General features: G+C 41.4%; 1 protein-coding gene across 5 annotated transcripts; it reads left to right on the plus strand.

The window, feature by feature from the left end:
- Positions 1-1034: 1034 nt before the first annotated feature.
- Positions 1035-20858, plus strand: LOC138735636 (serine incorporator 1-like). Of its 5 annotated transcripts, XM_069883722.1 has the most exons (11): positions 1068-1157; positions 3152-3209; positions 5129-5290; positions 7725-7918; positions 9489-9568; positions 10498-10635; positions 11360-11529; positions 12522-12612; positions 15684-15864; positions 16300-16524; positions 19998-20858. In XM_069883722.1, exons 3-11 carry the CDS (start codon positions 5255-5257, stop codon positions 20131-20133), a joined length of 1251 nt encoding a protein of 416 aa, XP_069739823.1. In that variant the 5' UTR covers positions 1068-1157; positions 3152-3209; positions 5129-5254; the 3' UTR covers positions 20134-20858. The 5 variants fall into 5 exon arrangements, with proteins under 5 accessions (XP_069739822.1, XP_069739826.1, XP_069739823.1 ...); XM_069883721.1 differs by lacking the exon at positions 3152-3209 and having other exon boundaries at positions 1035-1157; XM_069883724.1 differs by lacking the exons at positions 1068-1157; positions 3152-3209 and adding an exon at positions 1263-1346.
- Positions 20859-21670: the final 812 nt, after the last annotated feature.

The raw sequence follows: 21670 nt of genomic DNA on the forward strand, positions 1-21670 counted from the left end.
CAAGTCCTTGGTTCCTTCCACGCGCTCTACCTACTGGCATGTCTTAAAGGATTGCTCCTAGCCAGACCAGGCCATTCTGGACTGGTCGACCTACATGTGATACGCTCCAGTCTTTTAGTTAATAAAAGCCTTGGTTTGGATCGACAAGTCCTTGGTTCCTTCCACGCGCTCTACCTACTGGCATGTCTTAAAGGATTGCTCCTAGCCAGACCAGGCCATTCTGGACTGGTCGACCTACATGTGATACGCTCCAGTCTTTTAGTTAATAAAAGCCTTGGTTTGGATCGACAAGTCCTTGGTTCCTTCCACGCGCTCTACCTACTGGCATGTCTTAAAGGATTGCTCCTAGCCAGACCAGGCCATTCTGGACTGGTCGACCTACATGTGATACGCTCCAGTCTTTTAGTTAATAAAAGCCTTGGTTTGGATCGACAAGTCCTTGGTTCCTTCCACGCGCTCTACCTACTGGCATGTCTTAAAGGATTGCTCCTAGCCAGACCAGGCCATTCTGGACTGGTCGACCTACATGTGATACGCTCCAGTCTTCTAGTTAATAAAAGCCTTGGTTTGGATCGACAAGTCCTTGGTTCCTTCCACGCGCTCTACCTACTGGCAGGTCTTAAAGGATTGCTCCTAGCCAGACCAGGTCATTCTGGACTGGTCGACCTACATGTGATACGCTCCAGTCTTTTAGTTAATAAAAGCCTTGGTTTGGATCGACAAGTCCTTGGTTCCTTCCACGTGCTCTACAATGGGGATACTGCACGATATATAAACCATCAATTTCGATCTTTGTGGAGTAGAGGCCCCGCCATCAAGTTTCGAATTGGGCCCCGCAATTCCTAGCACCGGCCCAGTTCGAGACCTACTGAACCCTTCTTTAATTCAGCCTCTCCTGCCTTGATCTCAGTTTCTCCAGCACTTTTACCCATTCAATTCCACAATCAGGGCGTCCACAAATCCCCTCCCCCCTGTTCCCACCTGCACTTTGCCCCTGTCAATCAAATCTGGTCGACGTGCTGCGTCACCAGGCCGCGGCGCGATGACGTCACGCCCCCGTCCTCTTCCCGTCGGCTGCCTGGTAACGCGGCTGTTGTTCAGGGGGGAATTCCAGCGCGGAGGGGAAGATGGGCGCCGTGTGCTCCATCGCCAGCCTGGTAAGGAGGGAGGGGGGGAAAGAGGGAGAGGGGGGGGGGTGTTAGTGGTGTCCGCGGCGGCGCCCAGCCCAGCCCAGCCCAGCCCAGCCCGGCCCAGCCCGGCCCATTTGCGCCAGTCTACGGCCTGGCTGCCTCGCCGTGGGCATGAGAAGGCTCCCATGAAGCTGAAGCCCAGGACTCCGGGCTCCGGTGAATTTGCAGCCGTGCGACTTCGGAGCGAGGGGAGGGGGGCGGCGGGGAGCGGGGGGCGGCGGGGAGCGGGGGGCGGCGGGGAGCGGGGGGCGGCGGGGAGCGGGGGGCGGCGGGGAGCGGGGGGCGGCGGGGAGCGGGGGGCGGCGGGGAGCGGGGGGCGGCGGGGAGCGGGGGGCGGCGGGGAGCGGCGGGGAGCGGGGGGCGGCGGGGAGCGGGGGGCGGCGGGGAGCGGGGGGCGGCGGGGAGCGGGGGGCGGCGGGGAGCGGGGGGCGGCGGGGAGCGGGGGGCGGCGGGGAGCGGGGGGCGGCGGGGAGCGGGGGGCGGCGGGGAGCGGGGGGCGGCGGGGAGCGGGGGGCGGCGGGGAGCGGGGGGCGGCGGGGAGCGGGGGGCGGCGGGGAGCGGGGGGCGGCGGGGAGCGGGGGGCGGCGGGGAGCGGGGGGCGGCGGGGAGCGGGGGGCGGCGGGGAGCGGGGGGCGGCGGGGAGCGGGGGGCGGCGGGGAGCGGGGGGCGGCGGGGAGCGGGGGGCGGCGGGGAGCGGGGGGCGGCGGGGAGCGGGGGGCGGCGGGGAGCGGGGGGCGGCGGGGGGCGGCGGGGGGCGGCGGGGCGGCGGGGGGCGGCGGGGCGGCGGGGGGCGGCGGGGCGCGGGGGGCAGCGGGGGGCGGCGGGGAGCGGGGGGCGGCGGGGCGGCGGGGAGCGGGGGGCGGCGGGGGGCGGGGAGCGGGGGGGGGCGGGGAGCGGGGGGGGGCGGGGAGCGGGGGGCGGCGGGGAGCGGGGGGCGGCGGGGAGCGGGGGGCGGCGGGGAGCGGGGAGCGGGGGGGGGCGGGGAGCGGGGGGGGGCGGGGAGCGGGGGGCGGCGGGGGGCGGCGGGGAGCGGGGGGCGGCGGGGAGCGGGGGGCGGCGGGGAGCGGGGGGCGGCGGGGAGCGGGGGGCGGCGGGGAGCGGGGGGCGGCGGGGAGCGGGGGGCGGCGGGGAGCGGGGGGCGGATGTAGTAAATCTTGATGAGTTAAGATATAAATAAAAGACTACACATTAGAATTTGGAGCAAAAACAACTTGAAAGGTTGACAATTCTTTAGCTTCACTGAGTTGCTCTGCATTTTTTTGGTTTGGATAAACTCGAGGTGAGAAATCATTCATCCGATGGCCGTTATGGTTCGAAGGAAGTGTGCAGGTGCTCAGTGTAGGATTTCCTGCCCTCAGTGAATTAGTTTGTTTAACACGCAGACTCTTTCCAATTAACAGGCAACAATCTTGATAGCATATCTGCTTTTTAAAGAGCCTAACCTTTGTAAGAAACTGATCCTTTGTAGATTTGTATAACATATTATATAACAGGCCCTTTGACCCACTAAATCCATGTTGATTTTTTCGCCTCTTAGTATTAATCTCATTTGCTTATATCAGATTTGTATCTGTCTATATCACAATCATTTAATTCCCACGGTTTATAAGGTAATGGTCAAATCTCATTTGGAATATTATGAACATTTTTTCAAAGATGGATAGCGGGAGGAGGAGGGAGTGTCATTGAAACTTACTGAATATTGTTGGAGCGAATGCGCAGAGGATGTTTCCAGTAGATATTTAAGAACGGAGATGAGGATGTATTTCTTTAGCCAGAGGGTGGTCAATCTGGAGCTGCTTGCCATCTTCAGCTGTGTTGACTGACATTGAGTAGGTTATTGAATAGTAAGGCAGGAGAATGGGACTGATAAGAAAATGTAGAAGCCACGATTTGAATAGGAGAGCCAATTTATCAGACCGAATGGACTAATTCTCCTCCTTTGTTTTATGGTCTTGTAGGCTGATTGTCTCAAACATGATTGTATACGATTCCAGTTGATTCCAACACTGTCTGGCAGTGAGTTACAAATATTTAAAACCGAATCCCCTCAAGTGCACTTTAAAACACTTTACCAACACTTTCTTGCTTTTGATTAAGGCTATCCTCTTGTAGTTGTGATTCCCTCCAACCTCAACCTATCCAATCTCTCCCCATTCCTAAAGTCCTTCAGTCGAAGCAACATCCTGATTAATCTCCACTCTCCCTCTTGAACGAACACATCCTTTTCTATTGTGGCAGATTAAATTAATCTTGATGATCATCAAATGTCTTCTAATTGGGGGAGACATGGAGACATTAACTGCCACATCTGCCTGGTCTCGCAGACTGTACAAAATCCAGTGCCATGTTTTTCTGGTACAGTGTTTATTAGCAATGTTTTAAACAGTAGGGTTAAGAACCCAGTGGCCTACTTGAGTTTGTTACAAATTAAAATGTTTGCAACATTTTAAATTGATAACAAAAATTGCTTTATAAGCTGGATATTACAAGAATTAATTCAAAAACTGCAGAAGACACAATGGAAAAAATATAGTGTCCTTCGCATTTTCAGATAATATTAAAACAATTCATTTTTAAAAGTCGAATCACTGACGCAGAATAGGAAATGAGGCTGGTATTCCATTCTAGTTGCAGTTGGAAAATGATTAGGTATTTTGCTTTCATTATGTTGAGGAATAATTTTTAAACAGATCAAATGCACCTGTACTTTTTAAAAATTAAATTGTTTACTTTTGTATCATTTTAATTTCTCTTGTAAAGAACAATATGTTCAGAAGTGTAACTTTCCATTAAATAGAACTGAAGATTTGCAGATCATAGAAATTGACATTTTAATTTCACTTTACATTTTCCAAGTTTCTCACAAAACTGGACATTATATCTGACCTGCTTATAAACTGGAGAATGTACTTAAAATTTAAAATGCTTATGTATCACTACCTCTTCAATATTTTAAAGGTTTAAATCTAATAATTTTAGACTAGAATTGATCAAAATAGCAGATAAAGTCCCAGAAAGAAAACTCATCTTCTCTGGTGAATTTAAGTCTGCACATACTGTGGAGCAGCATAAAATGTAATTAGATATTGAGCTGCCATTGCATTTTATTGTCAGTTGATCAGCAACATTCTGACTTCCTTGTTTAACTGCACATTTGCTATTGTAATTGTCTGATTTACACTTCAATACTACACAATACAGTAATTTTAAAATTTCTACTGAAAAATCAAAGTCTGTTCAGTCATTTGTTTTATGTTTTTTAACTGAGAAATTGTACGACCTGGGTGTATTGTTGACAATGGCAAAGGCATACCTGGGGTAATTAATCTGAATAGGAAAGGCGCATTTATCCTTGTGGAATAGTCAGTCATTGGAGGGGTTGAATTTGAGAGAATAAGTACAATTAACGGTGATTTAAGGATGTTTTGGAAAGAGTGCAGAATCTGCTTGAAACTCAAGCTCTTTATATTAACAAAGTGCCTGGAAGAGAACTCGTGCTATAAGATGCAGGATGCAGACTGGGAGGTAGCACGCAGGTTTCCACTCAACAATTCTATACCTTCTCTGTTTATTTTTTTTTGTTTTAACTAAATAAACTTAGTCTAAAGATTTTTTTGAGTATAAGGAAACAAAATCTGACTGTGGGACAAATGGTTTGAAGAATCTTTGTTGTACATAAGTATCAGTTGCACTCACTGTAAACATAATTTTATGGAGATTTTGTGCTACCCTCGTAGCTCATGCATCAAGCATTCACAAAAGAATCAGTTTGCTGCATTAGGTTATGAATTTTGAGTCAATCCCCACAGTGTGAGTTTTTTTAATCAGTTGCAAATGCTTATCTCTGAAATTTCAATTCATAATTATTGTTGCACTCTTAATTATCATAATTATTCTCTCTAGACAATGTAAATTTTTTGTAATATTCTCCTTAGGTGTCTTGTCTATGTAGCAGTGCACCTTGTTTGTTATGCAGCTGTTGCCCCAATTCCAAGAATTCTACAGTCACCAGATTGATCTATGCATTCATTTTGCTTCTGGGCACTCTTGTGGCTTGTATTATGCTGGCACCAGGAATAGCAATACAGCTAAAAAAGGTATGTTTGATATCACTGCAAGTCCATATATCTTGAGGGGAACAGTACTTTCAAGCACCTGAATGCAAATCGTCACTTTTTAAAACCTCCGAAGAAGTAACTGCAGGTGCCAAATTTATATGGATCATTTTCTTTGCACAGAATCATGTTCAACTTTAAAAAGTGATTAGAATGTTTAGTTTCATCGTGTAATCATTGATGCCTTTTATGGTTTTTAATGTTCATTTAATTTTCTATAAAATGTAAATGAAATGAATAACTATAAACTAATGATGCAATTAATATATGTAGCTTTTCTAGGTTTAGGTCTAAAGCACAATTTAACAATTTCCTGAACATTATCTTCAATGGAGTAATAACCCGGTGTACAGTAGACTTATTTTTGGAGGGCTACCAAAGATGAGAATTATGGTAGTGAATTGATTGTCTTCTGCAATGCACACATGCACTAATATTGTTATATGCTGCATCTAAACAAATAAAACGTCCCTGCAATCTTCTTATCCATTTTTAATGTAAAAATGAATTATTTTCTCAATTTGCTTTGTAGTTTATTGGATGTCTTTCAGTTCATGTGGGCTTCATTCCCTTTCATGCTTTGAACTTTTCTTTCCTGTGTGAATCGTGATTCAAGGTGGTAGCATCATCTGTTTCCAGTCATTTAGGCCTGGGATGATAGTAGCAAGAACATGACGCCGGAGAAGCTCAGCAGGTCAAACAGTCTTTTATACAGCAAAGGTAAAGATACAGAACCAACATCAAGGAATGGGAAAATGTCCACTGGCGTCCGAATAAAAAGATAAGGGGGGGCCTAGGGGAGGAGCATAGTAGCAAAGGCAGGAAGTAATAGGTAGAGAAGGGAGGGAGGGCATAGTAATAAGCAGGGAAAGGCGGGATGGCTAGGTGAATAGAGAGGGAAGGGGGTGGAGAGCTGAGTGAAAGAAGATTGGGAAAGAGAGGGAGAGCTGAGTGAAAGAAGATTGGGAAAGAGAGGGAGAGCTGAGTGAAAGAAGATTGGGAAAGAGAGGGAGAGCTGAGTGAAAGAAGATGGGAAAGAGAGGGAGAGCTGAGTGAAAGAAGATGGGAAAGAGAGGGAGAGCTGAGTGAAAGAAGATGGGAAAGAGAGGGAGAGCTGAGTGAAAGAAGATGGGAAAGAGAGAGAGCTGAGTGAAAGAAGATGGGAAAGAGAGGGAGAGCTGAGTGAAAGAAGATGGGAAAGAGAGGGAGAGCTGAGTGAAAGAAGATGGGAAAGAGAGAGAGCTGAGTGAAAGAAGATGGGAAAGAGAGAGAGCTGAGTGAAAGAAGATGGGAAAGAGAGAGAGCTGAGTGAAAGAAGATGGGAAAGAGAGCTGAGTGAAAGAAGATGGGAAAGAGAGAGAGCTGAGTGAAAGAAGATTGGGAAAGAGAGGGAGAGCTGAGTGAAAGAAGATGGGAAAGAGAGGGAGAGCTGAGTGAAAGAAGATGGGAAAGAGAGGGAGAGCTGAGTGAAAGAAGATTGGGAAAGAGAGGGAGAGCTGAGTGAAAGAAGATGGGAAATTGCTCAGCGAAGCAATCTCCCAATCTGCATCCAGTCTCTCTGATGTTGAGAAGGCCACAAAGGAAGCACTGGACGCAGTATATCAATCCTGCAGATACACAAGTGAAGTGTTGCGGGCCTGTATTGTGGTGAGGGAGGAGGTGTGGGCGCACCACGGCACCTTTTGCGGTTACAGGGGAAGGTTAATTGGTAGGGAAGGATGAGTGCATGAAGGAGTCCCAGAGGGAGTGGTCCCTACGGAAGGCAGAGAGGGGAAGATAGGTCTGGTACTGAGATCCTGCTGTAAGTATTTGGAAATTCTTGAGGATCATGTGTTGGATGCAGAAGCTGGTGGGGTGGTAGGTGAGGATGAGGGGAATCCTGTGTTTGTTGCTTCTGAGGGCAGAGGGGGCCAGGGCAGATGAGTGGGAAATGGAGGAGATGCAGGTGAGGGCTGAGTTGGTGGTGAAGGTGAAGCCGCATTTGTGAAAGAAGGCAGACATTCTCAAATTTAGTTGCAGTAAAACCCCTGGTATCTGGCTTCTGAAGGGAGTAGTAGATTTTTAAACTTGCGTATTTTTACCTATTTATTTTCTGCTATCTGTCTATCGCCAGTTTCTTGAGGCTGCCGGTTGCTTGAAATCTGGATAACAGGGGTCTTGCTATATTTTCATTCCTGATTGTGACATTATGTCAATCTGCCCTCTCTCACTTATTTCAAAAACACAAGGGACAAATAAGAATGAGTGTAACAGTAAAAGATAAATAGCAAATAGAAAGAAACAAGAAGAACGACTGAATCTATCACAAGAAAAAGGAACAGAAGTAGGCTGAATGTGGTTGGTGTAATTGAAAACAATGGAAGCAAAACCTTTGATTGTCTTATTTAGGGCATTATTTGATTATTTTTCCCAATAGATTCCAGGTTTTTGTGAAGATGGCTTTGGCACTCAACTTCCAAATGTTCATGGGGTTATGAACTGTGACGTGTTAGCTAGTTACAAGTCAGTTTATCGCATCTTGTTTGGATTGGCGGTCTTCTTCCTTCTTTTCTCTCTGCTTTTAATCAATGTGAAAACAAGCAAAGATCCCAGAGCTTCAGTGCACAATGGGTAAGTGCTGTTAATTATCAAATATTACTTGCTTACAATTTAGAAGTAAAATGGTTAAAGTTTTTAAAAATCAAGTTTAATTGTCTCTTTAAATCACTGCACATTTGATGTTGGTCCTTGCTGCAGCCCAATTTGCCTTACAATTACTACATGGTAAATCAAGCAGCTAGAGAGGAGTAGTTATGCTTTTCTTCTGTTACGAGCCCAAAGGTCTCAAAAACCAGAAGAGCAACAGAAATTCACCAAAGCAATGGTGACTTAAACAAAACTGGCTTTATTTTCTTGATCAACGCCTAACTTATTAACTTAACCTAACGTAACTCCCTTCTAATTCTAAGTGCACATGTATGTAATATTTATGTGTTGAGGAAAGTTCTTTCTCACTGTCCATTCATTCACTTTTCACTTCTCCAAGTTCACTGGGATCAGGCAATTTTACTGTGCGCAGAATTAAACCGATTATATTCACCAGACTCTGATGCTTTAACTTAAGTCGTTACCACTCAGGAAGGTCTTTGTTGATTTCAGAGAGATACTTGTTCATTGGACACACAAACAGATCTCCTTCAATCAACAACTGCAGTGTCTTACTGAAGAAACTTGCCGCCTCTTGGGTTTTGTCCAAAAGTAAACCTCTTCTTTTTCTCCTATTTCAGGAGAAACACAATAACCAGCCACAACCTCTGCAATTGACTTCGGAGATTTAGAATAGGCTGATCTCAGACCTCAAAACCATTTTGAAATGGGGTCTTGCAGCAGGTCTGCAACGTGCAGCCTTCACTTCAAACTGCTGCAGAATACTCTCCTAGAAAAATGGATTTTTTTCTCTGTTTGCAAAGCCACGTGGCCCCCTTTGGACAACAAACTTCAACCAGAAATTTAAAACTTTGGCACCAGTTTAGCAGCAAAAGACTCTCGGTTCTTGAGCCTGGACACTGTTCAAACATGCTGGTCCATTATCACCTACTTGTGAAACTCTCACAAGCATTTCCCATCCTCTCAGCTAAGCTAACTGTAGCCACAAAGTCTACCCTTGCATTGTGAATTGTGACCTGATAACTACACCCTTTTAAGATCTATTTTTATAAAATTATTCTGTTACACTTAAATTATAAATTATTTATAAAGAAAGCAGAATAATTGGACAATATCGATGGGGGTAAGCAGCATGGATGATGGATAAAAGGGTGGGATGTGCTGCATTTTTGTCAGTGAAATCTGACAGGTTCAGGAGATGATTAAGTGGTTTGCGTGTGGCAAAACTCAACTGATCTCCATTTCAGCTGCCATATTTTCAGAAGTTATACCTGGAATAGCTATTAAATCAGAAGCTCAATCTGTGCTCCTTTGCCTGATTTGACTGTTACTTACTCTTTCATTCATTGAATTAGGAAGCAGTCAAGTTTTTAAACATCTACAATCTCACCTATCCCCGCTGCACTACTTTTACAGAGATGCATTCTAGCTCTTTGACTTTGCAAGATGTAATTTAGATTTGGCCTCATGAAATATCTAACATTTTCAATGTTATTCTCTTGGCATGATTTACTTTTTTTTTTGCTTTTGATAGATTCTGGTTCTTCAAAGTAGCTGCCATCTTAGCTATTATCGTTGGAGCCTTTTACATCCCTGAAGGATCTTTTACAAGAGGTAAAACAGCAAGTGACCCTTCAGGCAAAATGTACTGGTCGTCATTTATACTTTACTGAATCAGTTGTTAAGATAAAAAGTTAATTTATCTTAAATTAAGTGATTTAAAAAAAAAAAAAAAGTTAACTACATTGTTTCTGAGATTTAGAAAGACTTCAAATATGTAATATACTCTTATCTGCTTTAATCCCACCTTTCTTGGCAACTCATTCCATATACCAATAACTTTCTGTGTGAAAAGTTTGTCCCTCAAATCTTCATCAAAACTTTCCATTCCTATTTTAAACTTACGCCCTCTAGTTTTAGATACCCCTACCATGGGGAACAGTCACTGACTGTTTACCCTATTTAAGTTTCTCATAATTTGATGTATGAGCAATATATACCAATTTTTTAATGTGGCACCCTATTGATGTAATGTCATTTCAATTAATTGTTTCCGTTATTTCATAGTGCCACATAATTGCATGTTTTCCAATCAGAAGGTGATATTTGTTTACGGATTCTTCTTTTCCTTTCTCTCCTTACTCGATAGAGAGAACAGGACACGGGAGGTTAATTCCCCTGATATTTGTGTTCTCTCCCTTTGCTCTTTTATTCTATTTACTGATTGTGATATACTAAATATGTGATTCTTTTTCTTTTAAAAGTCACTGGGATTCTAATGTGAATTTTCACATTCATCCCAGCCCTATTGATGCCCACTGTGTTCTATACTTAGGAGCCTAGTTGAACCAATATTTGGTGTCTAGCTTTGAATACAGAATCACCCTTGTTTTACAGAAGTGTAAGAATTTAATAAAAAAAAGTAAATTGCAAGACCAAGTGTAATTTAGCAAGAGTGAAAATGAAATATCAGGAGATCGAGATGAACTTCTTTCTGCTATTGAGCATTCAGTTTGTTAAATTGATTTTTCTCTCTTTATTAGCTTTATTTGCCATCGGTACAGCTGGTGCATTTTGCTTCATACTCATCCAGTTGGTCTTGCTGATAGATTTTGCTCATTCTTGGAATGAGTCATGGGTAGGAAAGATGGAGGATGGACATTCCAAATGCTGGTATGCAGGTATGTGAATAAAAATCTGCATTTACAATGAACAGCTGAATTAATTTTCTTGTTCATTTTTAGAAGTGGCTTTGGCTGAGTGGAAGTTATTAATGTTCAATTCAGTGATTATTACAGAAGAAATTGTAGCCGAGGGGGAAAAAAAGGCATTAACTGAAACACTGTTGAAACAGTGCTCCAAAATGAATGATAAAAATCTTTGGTCATTCCACTGAATGCTTTCACAAATGCTAGTGTTTCCATGAATAATTATAGACTTGCAGAAAAAATAGTATTTCTCAACTCTTAAAATTGAAATAGTGAAATTCCATTTGAAGCCATAAGAGAGAGTAGGAAAATGGAGAATTTTTCATTGTATTTTACAAGCCTCAATTTTCTTCATCAACAGCCATGTTCAGCTTTTTTTGTTGTTGGTATTTTGGTCCTTCTCTTCACTAGTCTGGAAGTTCTTTCTGTTCTCTTTTTAACTGGGTAGTGCTATAAAAATATGCATGCTACTTTGTTTATAGAACTAACTGTGCAACACACAGTCCTGTTTCAAGTTGTTTAAGAGGAAATGGTTTAGCCTTCCACAAAAAAGAATTCAATTAAAGAAAAGTTACAGTGGCATTTGTTCTCTCACATTGAGATTAGATTGCCCCCCCCCCCCCCCCCCCTCGTTTAACATCTTAGAACTTTTGTATTGTTTTAATACAATTTGCTAATTTTGATTTTAATTTTGCAGCTTTGGTCTCCATGACCAGCCTGAATTACATCGTGTCTTTTATTGCAATTGTGCTTTTCTTTGTGTTTTATACCACACCTGGAGGATGTGTTGAGAATAAATTCTTCATTAGCTTCAATATGATCTTCTGCATTGCTCTAACCATTACTTCTATTCTTCCAAAAATACAGGTAAGAAAATGCATACTCAATCTTCACTGACATTTTGGTTCCCATGCCATGTGCTAATATGACAATCAAGCCATCCTATTTTTTTTTCCTCTCGTGCTTGTCTGAGTGAATTACTTTGCCAGATTTCCTGTATGCTCTTGTATGTAAAAGAAAAGATGAGGTCATTCACTAGCTTTTTAAAATAAAAAACATCTTTTTGAATGCGAGTGATTGGAAGGTCTATGTGTTCTTGGATCTAGTTTACTTTTAATGATTAACATCCATGTCGGTAGAACAAACAATGTAGTGCAAGGGGAAAAGGCATCTTGCTTCAACTATAAAGGGCTGGAGTAAGACTTTTCCTGGAGTACAGCAAACAAATTTAGTCAACCTACTCAAGAGTGGAGCAGAGGTACAGCAGATTTATTTCTGGGGTAGCGTTTGTTCTTTGAGAAGAGAACAAGCAGGCCTATAATGTCTGCAGTTCAGGAGAATAAGTGGTGATAGTGACATCAAAAGAGCTTTATTCGAGTTGACCCTCTAATAACATTACTCCTTAGAATTGTGTCATGAAACAGAGGTCACTATAGCAAAATAAGACCGAGCCTTTTGTGAAATGATTGTAATTTTGTCACCCTCAGGGTAACAGATCTTTAGTATTCTCTACCCAGGTGTGCTGTCACAGTTTATTTGCTGAGTGTATTTCAAAAAGATTGATTTTTGTCTGTATTTAAATGAATCAAGGAAAATGATTCGTGCAGGAAAGTGGCATGAGACTTCAAAAGTCAACAGTGATCTTACTGAATGTTGCACCAAGTGCAGGTGGCCAAATCGCCACCTCTTTCATGTTCTTACTTTTGACTTGTTGCAATTTGTTCATCTTTTGGATTAATGCATTTCCCAAAGACCATTTTGTTTTAAGAAGTGAAATTTACTCTGCTAATATTTAAAATACTTAAGATAAATTATAAATATTTTTCTTCACTATTACTGGTATATTTGTGTGTGTGTAGGAAGCACAACCTCGGTCTGGTCTTCTTCAGTCTTCAGTGATTACCCTGTACACGATGTATCTCACATGGTCTGCAATGTCAAATGAGCCTGGTATGTGCCTGTTTTAAATGAAAGTGATTTGGATATGACAACTTGAGGAAATGTGTTTGAATTTTTAAAAAAATTAGACAGGCCCACGAGCCTGTGCCCCCTCCCCACCAAATATCTCAATGAACCCTGTAGATTTTTGAAGGATGGCAGGAAACTGGACAACCTGGAGGAATCCCCATGCAGACACGGGAAGATCGTATAAATCCCTTGCAGACAGTGCTGTATCTGAATCCGTCACTGATGCTGTAAATAGTATTAGGCCAGTGGTTTTTCAAACTGCTCCCCTTCCATCTTAAGTAATCCCTATGCCATAAGTGCTCTGTGATTGGTAAGGGATTGCTTAAGGGGGCCTTTACCCTGGAATAAAGTAGCTCAATGTTGATCAATACCTTTATCTTTGTACATAGTTATTCTTCAGGTTTTAAGATGATTTATTTCCATTCCAGTTGTGTGGCTCCTGAGATGGCTAATGATGTCATTGTAGGAACTGCAAACTCTTCTAAAGATGGCCATTGGGGCAGGACAGAGAGTGGGTGGGTAATTTGTGAGGGAGTCCACTCCTACTACTGGTACACAATCCTTTATCCGGACATCTAAAAATGCGGAAAGCTCCAAAGTCCGGAAAGTGGGGCGGGAGATCGGCAGCCCAAGTCGGGCGGGGCCGACTGTCATCAAGTTGGGCAGGACAGGGGGGGGAGACGGCAGCGCGACTGGAAGGGGGTGGGGTGAATACAGCAGCACAATTCGGGTGGGCTTAAATTTGGCTTTCCAAAATCTGAAATTTGGAACACACTGTCCCCCAAGGGTTCCAGATAAAGGATAGTGTACTTGTACTCTATAGGGGCTCTGTGTGCACCTAATACGCAGCTGTGAAAATCTTAATAGCATTCTAATTGTGCCTTCTCTACAATGTGCAGTCACGAGCTGGAGATTCCAAGGAGTCAGATTTCAGATTTATTGACAGAACATCCATGACATCACCTACAATCCTGAGATTCTTTTTCCTGCGCACAAGGCAGAATTACCACTTATTGGTAGTGCAAAAAAAATGTACACAATGTACACCTATAAACAAAGAAAGGTAAACAACTGATTGCAATACAGAGGGGGAAAAGATAAAGTGCAAGAGTCGGAGTCCTTAAATGAATCCCGAAGGAGTTTATTGTTGTGTCAATGGGCAGGTTACGATTTTCAAGGAAGCTTTGAAGCATAAGAAAGTAGGAACAGGATTGGGACACAGCCCTTACGCCTGCTTTGCCTTTCATTATGATCCTGTTGATCTACAATGGCCTCAGCTCCTCTTTGTCAGTCCCCATAAACATCAGTTCCTTGATCTTTCAACCTAAATGATATGGCCCCCAGTACCCTTGGTTGCAGAGAATTTCATAAATTCACTCCTCTCAGAAGACATTTCATCACACTTCACTTTTAAGTGACTGGCCCTTTGTGTTGTATGTATGTCAACTTGTTTGTGACTCACCCATTTGTGGAAACATTTCATTATCTTGTCAAGACACTTAATGTATTTTTTTAATCCAGTCACCCTCATTCTTCTAAAACTCCACTGAATACAGACTCAAACTGATACAACCCTCTGATCCCAGCATTTAGGCTGGTAAATCTCCTTTGGTCAACCTCAAGAAATATTGTATTTTCTTTAGGCCAGGGAACAAAATCTGCACACTAGTTCACCAACATTCTGTTTAAAAAAAAAAAACAAAAATGCAGAAAGATGTCCCTATTCTTAAACTGCAACCCTTTAGCAATGAAATTCAAATTGCTTTTTGCTGGATTAACTTATTTGGTTCTGCCTGCTAGCTTGTCATTCACACACTAGAACACCAAGTTTTTTTTTACACTCATTTGCAGCGTCTCTCTATTTAGATAATCTGCCTTTTGCTTTTTTTATTGATATGCATGACCTTGCACTTCCCTACATTAACTATTTTCTTAATCTCCGGAGAAAATTGTTTATTCAGTCAACTACACATTGCACCTCAAGTGAAGGTTAAACTATATCATTGTATTGTAAGGATAAAGGTCTCAGTTTAGTAATATACATGTCAGAAAAGAAAGTACCAGAGTTAATGGAGCTACTGTCAAAGAATTTTCATTCAAATTTGCCGAATAAAGTTCTCCATTAATTCCCAGTATTTTGGACACAGCCAAAAAATAAACCAAGGAAAATGTTCTTGACTGTGATTAGGGCTAAGGTCAGCAGAAATATGAAGTAGATCCAAGAAGTGATTTCCACAAAACTCAGATGAAGCATTATTTATTCTTAAAAATTAAGTTTCATTTGAAATATGTTGAAGGTGACAGCCTTGGAGAAGGGTATATAATTTTGAATTATGTTTCAATTCCTTCTGGGCAAGCTGGTTAGCGTAGTGGTAACACAACACTGTTACAGCGTGAGTGACCCGGTGAATCCGACTTTGACTGTAAGGAATTGGTACGTTCTCCCTGTGTCTGCATGGGTTTCCTCCAGGTGCTCCAGCTTTCTCCCACCCTTCAAAACATAGGGGGATTGTAGGTCAATGGGTGTAATTGGGCTGCACAGGCTCATGGGCCAGAAGGGCCCGTCATAGTGCTATATGTCTAAATTTAAATTTTAAATGTATCTAAATTTTAAACTTCCATAAAGTTGTGTAAAAGCTTTCACTGAGCTTTGGATGTGAGCACAAAACCCCACAAAATTTCTCATCAAAGCATCCCAGGGTTTTAATTTGGCCACTTTATTATGTGAATACCCTTCAATTACTTTTGAAAGCAGTTACCACTGTGCAGATAGGGGAAGGAACCTAATCAGTGGCACATGTTAGAAATAGAGGCCTGGAGACATTGATATCAAAGCAAGTGATGGGGCAGGATCATCTTAAGAGTGGACAGGTTAGTAGCTCAATGGAGACATTTCTCTCTGCTGAGGTGGTAACCTTTTTGACACAAAACACTCAGCTCTTTCTGGCTGTCAGTTCTTGTAGAAGGTGCTTGTGGCGGATTTAATAGTCTGGCTTATAACTTGTACAGATAGGAAGGTGTTTAACACTGAGATCTTGTATTTTGTTTTTCAGATGGAGAATGCAATCCTAACTTTATGGGTATTATTAAAAAGTTAGTCATTCCAATCAATAGAACTGATTCTTTACATGTAGCTACTCCACCTTCAGCTGGACCTCCAACCACAGTGCAGTGGTGGGATGCACAGAATATCGTTGGACTCATCCTGTTCATTCTATGCCTTTTATATTCAAGGTAAGGTCTGGGTTGAAACTTGAGCTTTTTGTCAGCTCCTTAATTTGTAACAAAAGTTGTTACAGAAAACTTAATTGGCAATTATTGAATCTTCCTGGGTTGGAGAATAAAATGGAAAATAAATTGATGTACAAATGAGAGTCATATCTGAAAGCCTGAAAAGAAAAGGTAAAGAACTGTCTTATTAGTTCTAGTATGTTTTGTTTGCATGTTCTAAAACACAATGACCAATTATTTCTGAATGGATGTATTTTAACTCTAGTTGGAGACTTTTCTCTCTGACATCCAGTTTTCATTTTTGCCAGCTGAATTGTTGAATGCTGTTGTGATAGCCTTTCTAGGCTTTAAGAAATTAATTTAGTTTCATGGAGCATCACTGAATACATTCTGGCTGAAATGTACAAATGTCGATCACTGTAATTTTATTTTTTTCAGCATTCGTACTTCAAACAACAGTCAGGTGAATAAACTTTCATTCTCAACCAGTGAAACTGTTGTTTTGGATGATTCCTTCTCTGGGAGTGCTACTGATGAAGAGGGCAAAGGCAAAAGAGTACAGGATAATGAACAGGATGGAGTGCAGTACAGCTATTCATTCTTCCATTTTATGCTGTTCCTGGCTTCACTCTACATAATGATGACATTGACAAACTGGTATAGGTAAGTCAGAAAATGTTCTCCACGTTTTCAGAGGATATATTGTCTTAAGATTAGGGGCAGCACGGTTGGCAGAGTGGTTAGTGCCGCCATTACAGTGCCCACGATTGGAACTGGACCGGGGTTCAAATCCTGCACCTCTGTAAGGAGTTTGTATGTCCTCCCCGTGTCTGCATGGGTTTTCTCTGGGGGCTCTGGTTTCCTCCCACCGTTCAAAATGTACCAGGGGTGTAATTGGGTGGCATGGACTCGTGGGCTGAAATGGCCTGTTAAAGTGCTGTATGTTTAAATTAAAAAAAAAATTGAGCCTAATATAGTTGAGCTGGTCTGTTTTGTTTGGTTTCCATCCAAAAATATTGTTGGAAATAAAAAAAATGGCTCTCTGGGTACATTTTTTTCAACTACTTTTCATAAAAAAGACTAAATATGCTTTTGTTGCATGACTTGAAAATTATATTATTAGCTACTGGAAAATTACTCTTACCTCTGCAAGTTGGTCTCCTTCCTTATAGACCCTATTTCCTATTTCTTGCCTTCACTATCCTCTGTTTCCAGACACTCCTTCCATTACATTCCTCGAACAGTAACGTGGACATAACTATGTAACCTATCTCAATAATGTCATAATTATAAACCAGAAATATTACGTGGCAACTGAATGCTGCTCAGTTCCGACCAGTGGAAAACACCACTGGGAGGCATTGTATACTTTGGGTAAAAACCACAAAATGAATGCAAAATGAAAGAATGTGTGCACTGTTAAAATAAAAAAAATGAAAGTGTTATTTCATTACTTAATTTAGTTACTTTTTTTTCCAAGTTTCAAAGGAAGTAAAATAGGTCTCTACACAAAGTATTTGGTTTAATTTCCCAATTATTTCCTTCCATCCCAGAATGAGAGGAAGTGTTCTGCTAATTTTTAAATTATTCTCTGGAATTTTTATTAAAGAGTCTTTAAAGTTCAGTGATTTGCTGGCTTTAAACAAAAATTAATATTCATTGTTTTACAAATTGGAGATTTATGCCCAACATTTACAAAATAACTTCAAAAGGTGCGTAATTTGATTAGCTATAGTTGAACCTGTAGTGGTGAGAGTGTGGAACGAACTGCCAGCTGAAGTGGGTCAATTTTAACATTTTAGAAGAATTTGGGCAGATACATGGATGTGAAAGGAATGGAGGGCTATGGACTGGGTGCAGGTCAGTGGAACTAGGCAAAAAAAAATGTTTGGCACAGACTAGAAAGGCTGTCATGTTCTATGGTTCTAACATTTTTGGAGCCTTCAAAGAACCCTGAGGGATTCTGTTGCAACATGCCAGGAAAACCTTGAGGAAAGGATACAGAAATTTGTATTACAAGCAACATTAACAGTAAGCAGTCTCTACTTAGCCAAATTCTTTTCATCCTGAAACTTTTCAAAATGTTGATCATTTTTTGTGTACAGATTGGCACATCGTTGAGGAAAAAAATACTTCAGCTTTAAATTACAAATACAGTATACTTCAGCCTATAAGTTGAGTTGTGAAACCCAGAAAAACTCTTAAAAGATGGGGGTGGAGTTGAACATTGGTTATACTTTTGAGACCTTAAATTCAGCTCAAAATCCAATCCGCGCTGATCCGGCAAACAAATCGACCCTTGAAAAACTGATTTGGCATATAAATCGATCCTTGAAAAACTAAAAGAAATACCCACCTACAACAAATTTTCATTGAGATTTTTATTGAAAACAGCCCTCTTCAAAATAGCTATCATTGTCTGAAAACGATACATTTACAACCCTTCAAAATCACTTTCGCTAGCTTCGTCTGAAGCAAAGATGGTGCCAAGCGCCTCTATACTCTCACCGTTTAAACAGTCATCATATGGCTCCCAGTCTGTATCCGATGAGGTGGTTTCAGCTTCATCGTCAGTGCCCCACAATAAATCATCTTCTGTGGCATCAATTGCACAAGAGATATTGCACTTCTGAAATGATTTTATCAGTCTTTCATTTTGTCCCTTGCTTTAAACACAGTCACACAGCATATCAAACGATGCAGCAAGTATTGCCCCACCTTTTGTAAACTACTTCTCTGCACTTGACATCCATGTCTTCCATTTTTCACACACATGGTTTTTGAATGGCTTGTTCAAGCAGACATTGAGAGGTTGTAATAGAGACGTCAAACCACCCAGGACAACCGCTATACAAGTATTATGTAGTGTTAATCCTCTTTGTGTTCTTAGTTAAGTGGCTATGAAACATATCCCAGACCAGCAAACTCCATTCTTTGTGTAAACTGCCTGTTCTACACATTGACTATCCATAGTTTTATACCATTTTCATCCATCCATCCTTTTTTATGAAAATGTACAACAATACCTGCATGGAATTTTATTTTTGTTTTAATTTTTCATTTGAAGATTACCATGGGTCTTAACTACGTCCCATCAGCCATGCACGACAACACCACAGTAAACCTGGTCCTTTCGTGGCCTGTACTTCTGATTTGCACAGTTTAACATCTTTTCATTCCACTTTTTAAAAATTATCTATCATGTCAAAATTCATGGGGATTTCGTCCATGTTTTTGATATTTGCCAATGCAAACTGGTGTTTCTGCTGGTTACATATATTAAACTAGTGAAAACTTACACTTTATGATTAAGATCTTTTGGTAGTTTTTGTACAATTTTTGCTTTTGGCACAATACCAGATTTTTCCTGTTCATGAAACGATTGCACCAGCCGACTGTAGCCTCAAAATCATTACTGAGGTCTGGGTGCGACTTTGCCCACTGCAGTGCAAATGTTCTTATTTTATTTTGGGTGACTGTAGCAATCTTGCCTCTGTTCATGTACTCATTCTGCAATGTGATTTTCCAACTCTGGCCAACGAGTGATTCCTTTTCTCAAAGTACATTGCCTTTTTGGTATTTTACTTAGTCTTCTTTATTTCTCCAATCTAACGAACTTCTCATTCACATCAAATGTTCTTGCAGCAGCACATTTATTGGTTTTCTTGTCCATTTCTATCACGTTTAACTTAAAGCTCGCTTCATATTTTCATTTCATGCTGCGTTGTATCGATGTACCCTCCATGATACCAATCACCTCCCAGCAGATTAATCCATGTGATCTATGAATACACTGGTCAATGACCAATCTCAGGCATCAAAAGTTTTTGGGGTTGACTTGTATGCTGGTCAACGGGGAACCTCAGACAGCCAGAAAATTGGGGTCAACTTGTATGCTGGATATACCATAAAACCCTTAAAATGAGGCTGAAAAAGGTGGGTCAACTTTATGCCAAAAAATACGGTAGTCATGGAATAGAAGAAAGTGTATTTATCCATACCACTGATAATTTGGTAGGTGATTTTCTGATATGGAAAATGGAAATATTTTCCTCTTCCAATAGGGACAACTTTGTCTGTTGAAGAGCTCCAACAACTTTTTAATCTTTCCTATTTATCTTTTTCCCCCTCTGCAGCCCGGATGCTGACTACAAGACGATTACAAGCAAATGGCCTTCAGTGTGGGTGAAGATCACTTCAAGCTGGATCTGTTTACTTTTATATCTGTGGACTTTGGTGGCACCTCTCGTACTTACTAACCGTGATTTTTAATAACAGTGTGCTCTTGTTCGAACGTGATTAAACAAAGTCCATCAAACGTTAAACTAAAAGGCATGGCTTTTTAAAATAAATATTTGAATCAGTAGAACATCCAAGGGGCTGGGGCACTGGAACAATGGATCAATAAGAAAAATGCCTTCAGCTTTAATGTTATCCCCAGGTGATTAAAATGCACTTTGCATTCTTTTAAAAAGAGACGAGGAGGATCAGATACAAGTAAAGCATTTTGAAATTTTTAATTTAGTTTCTCTATCATAGATTATAAGATGTTTAACTCCTTTATGACCCAAGAAGTTGCTTAATACTGTATTTTTCAAACTGTTATGTTGAATGCATTCATGCTCTATTTAACCCTTGTTAATAAATTAAAGCTTTTATTAATGCATAAATAATTTGTCTTTTGAGCATTATGCGAGTCAAATATTATCGGTAGTAAACATATAATTCTGCAGACCTCTATGAACGTTACAGAAATGCATTTAATATTGCCTTGAGCTGTATTTAGTGTCGTATGGCTGAATGATGGGCATGACTGTTGGAAATGGGCCAATAAAAGATTGAATGCTTTGTCTTGGCTGCCATATGAAGCCCTAGTACAAAGAATCTTGTCTTTTAAGAGTTTATATTAATTATATGGAAAGGTAAAATGAAGTATCCTTGCCAAAGTTGTATCTTTACAATTGTAATAAAATTGTATTAAAATACTGGAAAATAAATGTTGTCATTTAAATTTTTTCAAAATTACTCCAGAATTTGTGACTTAAAAATGGGTTGGATTCAATTTTCTAACCTCATGATCAAACCTGCAGACAAGGATAGTGCTGTTGTTGACTGCTGCACTGACCTCTGCCTTGCCAGATGGCAGTTCTCAGACCGCCTCTTAGTTACCTCTTCAACAGGATCCCACCAAAGAACATCAAGCCATGGTCTCAAGTAGTCTCTTAGCCTTACCACCTCTGGTCATTTTACCACTCTGCCAAGATCAAGCCTAATTATCCAGGTAGACCCATTGTTTCTGCATGCTCCTGTCCCACTAAACTTGTATTATCTTGACTCAATTTCTTTTCTCTTCTGGTCCATTCTCTCCCTACCTACATCCATGATACCTCATGTCATTTATCTTTTCAATGACTTCCAATTCCCTGAACAGAACTGACTCATTTTTAAAATGGACGTCCAATCTCTTTTACACTTCCATCACTCATTCAAAAGGTTTCAGCCTTTCGTTTCTTGACAAGAGACCTAATTATTCCCCCTCGACCTCCATGTGACAGAACTTGATCTCACCCTTAACTCTTGACTCATTTCACTCTTTCCAAATCAAAGGAGTAGCCCTGGGTATTCACAAGGGTCTCAGCAATGCCTGACTTTGCACTGTGGAACAATCCATGCTGCAAGCCTACATAGGCAAGGCCCCTCAACTCTTTCTCTGCTACATTGATGACTACATCAGTGCTGTCTCATGCACCTGTGATGAGTTCGTCAACTTTATTCTCTTTACTGTAAACTTTCACCCTGATCACAAATT

The sequence above is a fragment of the Narcine bancroftii genome, chromosome 6 (assembly GCF_036971445.1).
Source record: "Narcine bancroftii isolate sNarBan1 chromosome 6, sNarBan1.hap1, whole genome shotgun sequence".
NCBI classification, from domain to species: Eukaryota; Metazoa; Chordata; class Chondrichthyes; order Torpediniformes; family Narcinidae; genus Narcine; species Narcine bancroftii.